The sequence below is a fragment of the Xenopus laevis genome, chromosome 9_10S, assembly GCF_017654675.1.
Source record: "Xenopus laevis strain J_2021 chromosome 9_10S, Xenopus_laevis_v10.1, whole genome shotgun sequence".
In the NCBI taxonomy this organism is placed as follows: domain Eukaryota; kingdom Metazoa; phylum Chordata; class Amphibia; order Anura; family Pipidae; genus Xenopus; species Xenopus laevis.
In genome coordinates, this window is record NC_054388.1 from 51,183,830 (window position 1) to 51,191,424 (window position 7,595).

Sequence of the window (7,595 nt, forward strand, 5' to 3'; positions counted from 1 at the left end):
TTTTTGGGTGCCATTAACCCTCAACCATAAAGCAGACTAATATCCCTGATGATCAGTAAGAATCAAGCAGAAGGTACAGACTGCAAACAACGAGCCAAAAGATGGCAGTGTTACCCCGCAGATCATAATCACAATTCCCAGGAAAGAGATCACCGAGTACAAGTCATTTGCTTTTTAATTTCTGTTAAATATCACAAGAGCTCACAGTTAGTTCACTTGTTCCTTGAAATACAGGCTTATTTGCAAAGAGAACAATGTGTTACTTTCTTTTTTGAAATATCTATTATTGTGGCATTACAGAACCCAATCAGAACTTTCAGAAGGTACCCGACAACAAATTTCGGGCAGTGCCCAAGAATTCTGCAAAACCTTGCAAAAAAGACCAAGTGCAAGCGGAATATGTAAGCGGATAATTAGCTGCTTGTAGCTGAATGCTCGGCATAAAAAATGTCCCTTTACTGAACCCAATCAGATCTTTCATGTGGTGTCCAATACCTCGTTTAATGCAGTGCCTCAGAATTCTGCAAAACCTTGCCAAAATGACTGTGTTTCAGACCAAGTGCAAGCGGAATATTGGATTTGATGACTTCCCTTATTCCAAGCATCAGAGAATTAGCTGCTGCGAGTTCATCTTTGTGTCTGCAACTTAGTTTATAACAAATGCACTATTTCCCATTTCCAGTGTATATCTAGATTTACTGCTTTAGCAGTTTATTTCTACATTTCAGCTCCAAAATCCCTTGACTCTGATCTGAAGTCACTCCTTTCAGTAACATTTATATTAGTGGTGCTTTACATTCACATTGAGGCCACTTGTTGCAATTAATATATTGATATAGCACAACTATGCCATTGGAAAGGCAATTATGCCCCAAACTGAATCTGATTTGAATTAACACTTTATTGCAGGATCCAGCCATCATTAGAGCTTGGGCATGGGGATGTTCGAAAGAATTATTTTCAGAGCGTTGGCATTTTCTCCTTCAGGGGCATCCGGCCACTTCTTATGATCTAAACAAGAACAAGGGAGTATTATTACAGACTCCAAGGCACACAGAGGCTTATTTTACTTCCACGCCAATAGCAATTGCTTATCTTATTTAAACTACCACACTTTCCTTGAAGTTTCAGCTTTACTTAGTAAGGCCTAAGGACCAATGATTGGCAGTGCAGTACACGTCTGTCAACAGACAGCATTGTTGGCCCCAGAGATTGCATCACTCCATTTTGTTAGTGATGTACAGGCTGGTGCAAAACTCATCAGATCTGTGGATTTGGGTTGTCAAATTTTAATAGATCAGAATACAAATGTCTAATCTTTCATGTCTAAAATTCTTTGAACAATGAACCGAATTTGATTTTTCACAGCACATAAGCTTAGCTTCTCAGCAACAGCCTTGAGCCCACTGAGCATGTGCAGTGCCACTGACACACAAAATATTCAAGACAGGGAGCTGGGGACAACGTTAAAGGTCTGCATCATTACTGTTATAGGGCTGATGAATCTCTGGGGTGGTACAGTAAGTTAAATATATAAAATACCCATTTTTAGTCATAATCTTGTTTAGTATTTAATTCTCCTTTAATAAGTCTATTTAGATTGTTGAGCAGGTCCCTCTGTACCTTTTAGTAATAATAATAACAACAACAACTTATTGGCTACTTTGTATAAATATCTATGTTCATTGTATATCCCCATTTATTGTAGAGCACAGTAGAATATATTTGCACTACAAAAATATGTGAAAATTCCCCAGCTTTAATTATTACCTGGCACTTCCCAGGGGGACTGGTACAAGCTTTGCCCTGCATCAATCTTTACAGTCTCTCCAGAGATGAAGGAAGCTGCAGGCGAGAGCAAAAAGCAGACTGTAGGCGATACCTGTATGAACGAGAATTGGAGGAATTTGTTAGTGTGACATTTTAGCGGCCTACAGTGATTAGCCTACGGCTAAAGATTCCAGCCACAGCTGATGCCAATAAAAAAATGTATTTCTTCTTTACCTCTTCTGGCAGCCCGAGCCGCTTAGCTGGTATTTTTGGGATATAGCTGCTAAATAGCTGGGGACCCACTTCTTTATAATTTTCCACAGCAGTCTGAGAAAAGATTGTACCCTGAACAGAAAAAGGAACATGTGGAATCTGAATAACATAATGCTGGACTTTGGATATATTGAGATATTCTCATGCATAATTCATTTAACTGCCATAAAATAGACCGAGAACCTAATGGTGCCCCACTAAGATCTGTCTGTAAACGATGGCATGTTTTTTTAGAAAATCCAGCACAGGAATACATTAATTTGCTGAAGGCAAAATAAAATCAGGCAGCATCCATCAACATATATAAATATAACTACATTGAGGATAATGGTTTTGTGTAAAAGGTTTGGTGAAAGGAAAGGTACTACAAATATCGTTACCTACAGGAGCAACAGAGTTAATCCTGACACCACTGTGCGCCCATTCGATAGCCAGGCTTTTGGTCAGGTTATCCACCGCCGCTCTCGCTGCCCCAGTATGCCTGTTACAAAGACACATATAGGAATTAAGTTGCTAATTTCAGTTTCTTATTAAATTAAAACAGGTTATGAATAAGTGAATGGACTGTATGAAGGACGTCACAACATACAAAGCATATCAGCTACAAGCTGCACAGCCAATCATCTCACTCTCCTTATAACCTCAGACACTGGTGACCAATCAGAGAACTGCAAATATATGAATACTGGGCAATTTCACGCATTTTGTGACTATATTTTGCATTAATCAGACTTTATCCTATCAGTGGATGGAGTTGGATAGCAAAGTGATAGGCCAAATCATAGCCCATTGAAAAGCAGAGCCAACAAGTACAATGGGACCCCATTGGGAAAAAAAAACATGCCCCTAACCTCTTTCGCAGGTCTGTCCCCTGAAAGCAGTAGGGAAACTTAAAGGGGCCTTGTATACTTAGGATAAAATATATGCATTGTGTCTATGGGATGTACTGGAAACAGAGAAGGACTGTATTATAAATTACATATGAAATCCTTACGCCATGCCAGGGAAGCCTTTCCACATATCTGCTATGATGTTCACAATGGCACCTCCATGTTCCTTCATCCAGGCATTGTACACTAAAGCAAGAGCAAAATGTATTACTGACCCAAGCTTTTAGTTATGTATTTATTAAAAAAAAAAGATCCAATAACATTTCTGCGTGTAACCCCCTTGTGCATCAATAACTCATTGCAGTAACTTGATCAGTCCTGCACATCAACTTGGAGGAATTTTAGCCCATTCCTCTATACAGAACAGCTTCAGCTCTTGAATGTTCATGGGTTTCCTCACATGAACCTTCCACTTAAGGCCTTTCCACATTTCAATTGGATTAAAGGAACAGTAACTACAAGAAATGAAAGCGTTTGAAATTAATGAAAATATAATGTACTGTTGCACTGCATTGGTGTTTTTGCTTCAGAAACTCTTCTATAGTTTATATTAATGGGCTGCTGTGAAGCCATGGGGGCAGCCATTCAAAGAAAAAAAGGGAGAAAAGGCACATGACACACAGCAGATAACAGATAAGTGCTGTAGCATACAATGGGATTCTTCAGAACTTATCTGTGATCTACTGTGTAGCATGTGCTTGTATGGCTGCCCCCATGGCTACACAGCAGCTTCTTTATATGAACTTTAGTAGAGTTTCTGAAGCAAACACGTCAGTTTTACCAGTGCAGGGCAACACTACATTACATTGTCATTCCTCTAAACATTTTCATTTCTTGGTGTTATTGTTCCTTTAAGGACATGCTTAGCCATTCCAGAAATTTCACTTTATTCTTCATTAACTCTGCCTGCCCTACTGGGACACACAGGGAGCATACGGCAGTAAGAGTATGGCACACACAGGGAGCATAAGGCAAGCAGAGTATGGCACACACATAGGGAGCATAGGGAAGGCAGAGTATGACACACACGGGGAGCATAGGGAAGGCAGAGTATGACACACACGGGGAGCATAGGGCAGGCAAACTATGGCGCACACACAGGGAGCATAGGACAGCCAGTGTATGGCACACAAAGGGAGCATAGGGCAGGCAGAGGATGGCACATACACGGAGCATAGGGCAGGCAGAATTGAGCAGGAGACAGGGAAACCTATGAGGACTCTAAGATGGACAGTTCATACTTTGTTACATACAGTGACACAATGCTGGTGCCCCTCAAGCAGTTTATGAAGTGTGAACAGGTAAAAATTGTGGGAACTTTCAGTCTGGGCCTGAGGTGTGAACATTATAGGGCTTTAAGGGTGTGCACAATAGAGGTGATACAGGTGTGAACAATGCAGAGGGGATTACAGTCTGAATTTGAAATGTAAACAGTACAGGGGCCAGTTAATCTCAGTACTGATACCTTTAAAGTTTACACAAGGTAAGGAATCACTTTCATGTCCACACAAGGGAAGGGGTCGCGAGCCGCCATCCCTGAAATAGACTAACCTGCCAGCACCAACAACATCATGGCAGCAGATTGCACATGCAGAGACCAGTTCCATGGTTGGTGGATGATACATGGTTACAGAAACACACAGCTTTTATAACTGGTACCTACCTGCTTTACAGCAGTAGAATGTCCCGGTAAGGTTGGTCTCTATGACAGCATTCCACCCTTTGCCACTTATTGCTTCACTGGGACTTGGGAACTGGCCTCCCCCATTGTTAACCAGGAAATCGATCCTTCCATAGAGGTTCAAGGTAGATTTTACCAATGTTTCCACCTACAGATCATACAAGCCAAGGGAAAGACATAAGCACACATAGGAAGCTAAAATAAACTTATTATTACTTCCCTCAGTGTTTAGTGGTCTGGTGGCAGATTCATAGCCCATGTGGGAAATTAACGTTATATGTACAAAGAAGGCCAGGATGCCTGTTCCTCAGTGAGCCAAAGAAGCACTGTGATTGGCTGACACATTTACCTCTTCCTCTTTGCGGATGTTGCACTGTATCGGGGTTAGCGGGGTGGGACTTGAAGCAGGGATTCTACTGGACAGGTCTTTGGCCGCCTCATTCAGCCGCTCAAGCTTACGAGAGGCAATGACTACATTACAACCTGTACGGGAGCAAAAGATACACATTTGTTGTCTTATTTGTTAAACAACCACAGCCACACGCAAGGACCGTCTCAACAATATGCATATAGGGCAACAATACTCAATATATGGGTGGACGCTGCTGTGATGCTGCCAAAGAATGAGACAAACAGTATGGAGCATTTTAGATTTCTTGCAAAACACAGTGTCTCGAGTGAAATTGGAAGACAAATAAGAATTTAACTGATTCAGTTGGTTGCAATGGGAATTTGTGCCCTGGAAATGTGAAGGTTCAGTGGCCAATAAGAAAATACAAGGACTTTAAAGGAATTGTTCAGTACAAAATTAAAAACTGGGTAAAAAGATATAGTTAGTTAGCCAAAAATGTAATGTATAAATGCTGGAGTGACTAGGTGTCAAACATAATAGCCAGAACACAACTTCCTGCTTTGCACCTCTCTTGGTTTCCACTGATTGGTTACCAGGCAGTAACCAATCAGTGACTTGAGGGCGGCACAGGGGTCATAACTGCTAGCTTTTGAATCTGAGCTGCATGCTAAAGGGGAACTATTGAGAAAATTAAAATTGAATATAAGCTTCAGCATACTGAACTAAGAAACATTCTAATTATAATCATTTAAAATCTCTGTACTGTACTGAAATAATCAAGTTCATGTTCACTATTCCTCTCTCAGCATCTGTTTCTCTTCATTCTGTCTTCATGCAGGAGTTGGGTGTCAGATAATCACGGACAGTTAGATCCAATATATCTTATAGGGGGGCTCCTTTTGCCTAGAATATGTATTAGAACTCACTTTATTAAAATCACCAGACATCATGTCTCTCTACATGCAGAATTTGTGCAAAGGGCAGTTATTTTGTATTTGAGTGAGCTCTAATACATCTGCTAGGAAAGGAAGCCCCCCCTATAAGATATATTGGATCTAACTGTCAATGAATAGCTGACACCCAACTGCTGCATCAAGAGAGAATGAAGAGAAACAGATGCTGAGAGAGGGAAAGTGAAGATAAACTTGGTTATTTTAGAAACGTCCCTTATCGGATGCATTATGATCCGATCGTTGGACATTAGGACCCACGGTCGGATCAGCCTATCGGCCACTTCAATGTGGGCATATCAGGGAGAGATCCGCTTGTTTTACAACATCACTCCACTCCAGCCTTTATATATTACATTTTTGGCTAACTAACTGTATTAGAAACATTATTTATTTTGCACGACCTATTTACCCAGTTTTTATTTTTACACTGAACTGTTGCTTTAAGCATACCGGAGCTATTCAGTCCCCTTTCTTATTCCTCTTCTAGTCTCTCATTCATAGCACTGCCTGGTTGCTCAGGTAAATGGGACCCTGGCAACCGGGCAGCTTCTGGATTTCCAAATTGAGGAACTGCTAAGCAAAAAAAGCTAAATCATTCAGAAACCACAAACAAATGTAAACAATTCAGACCAATTGTCCGAAGTCTCAGTGTGAGCACAAAGCACCTTGAATTGCTTTGGGATTCTTATCACTTGCCAAGAATATATCTCAGCTATTCCTGAGGACTAGGATGCAACTCCCTGCTGAAGCTACTCCTGTAACCCTGCTGCAAGTTATTGCTAAACAATCACAGTTGAGGATTCCCATAACCTTATATCAGGGATCATACAGCCCCCAGCTCCTCCTTTAGTCCTTTTGCCTGGGAATTGCAGTTCTGCAGCAGTGCTACTAATGTCTCATACAGGAGCAACGGATACAACGACGATCAAGCAAAACACAATACAATAATGGCTCTCCAGCTGTAGTCTCACTGCAACTCCCATTAGGCCATATAACCTTAAGTAGGAGCCGAGAGCTGTAGCTCCACAACAACAACACAATTGGGACCCAGTCCAGCACTTCGTATCTTAGAGAGAAGGAGACGCTCCTGACCTAATCCGAGCAGCTCTGCCGCTATCGCCTTGCCAATGCCGGTGCCGCCTCCTGTGACAATCGCCACTTTGTTCCGAAACAACCCCGGACTAAACACACTGATGGCCGCCATATTGCTGACGTCAATGCTACCTGTGGCGCTCGGGACGGTGACAGGACGAGTGGAGGACTCTGATACGGCTCTTACCATTTGCTGTCCGCTAGGGGCGCACTTTTAAAAACAGTTGTGCAGCTCAAAACGCTGTGAGGAAAGGTTATAGAGCTTGTATGTAGGGAAGGGAAACTGGGAGAAAGGTTGCCGTTCTGTTTTTTCAATGACAAGTTTATGACTTTTTTTTTCTACTGTGAAATATCATATTCTTTGTGGTTGTGAGGCCCCCTTAGGTCCCTGGTCGGGGTGATTAAGAACTGTTGCTCCTTAGGGCCCAGGTCACGGGTAATTAAAGGGGGTGCGGTGTTCACCTTTAAATTAACTTTTAGTATGATATAGAGAGTGATATTCTGAGACAATTTGCAATTGGTTTTTATTTTTTTATCATTTGTGGTTTTCGAGTTATTTAGCTTTTTATTCAGCAACCTTTCAG

General features: G+C 41.5%; 1 protein-coding gene across 1 annotated transcript; it reads right to left on the reverse strand.

Annotated features, from left to right (window-relative positions):
• Nucleotides 1–675: 675 nt before the first annotated feature.
• On the reverse strand, nt 676–7,159 carry pecr.S (peroxisomal trans-2-enoyl-CoA reductase S homeolog). Its single transcript, NM_001093370.1, is given in 8 exon segments — nt 676–1,011; nt 1,771–1,882; nt 2,005–2,115; nt 2,428–2,524; nt 3,038–3,119; nt 4,597–4,762; nt 4,964–5,097; nt 7,012–7,159. Coding segments are annotated over 8 exon segments (903 nt in total). The 5' UTR covers nt 7,124–7,159; the 3' UTR covers nt 676–922.
• Between the last annotated feature and the right edge of the window lie 436 nt (nt 7,160–7,595).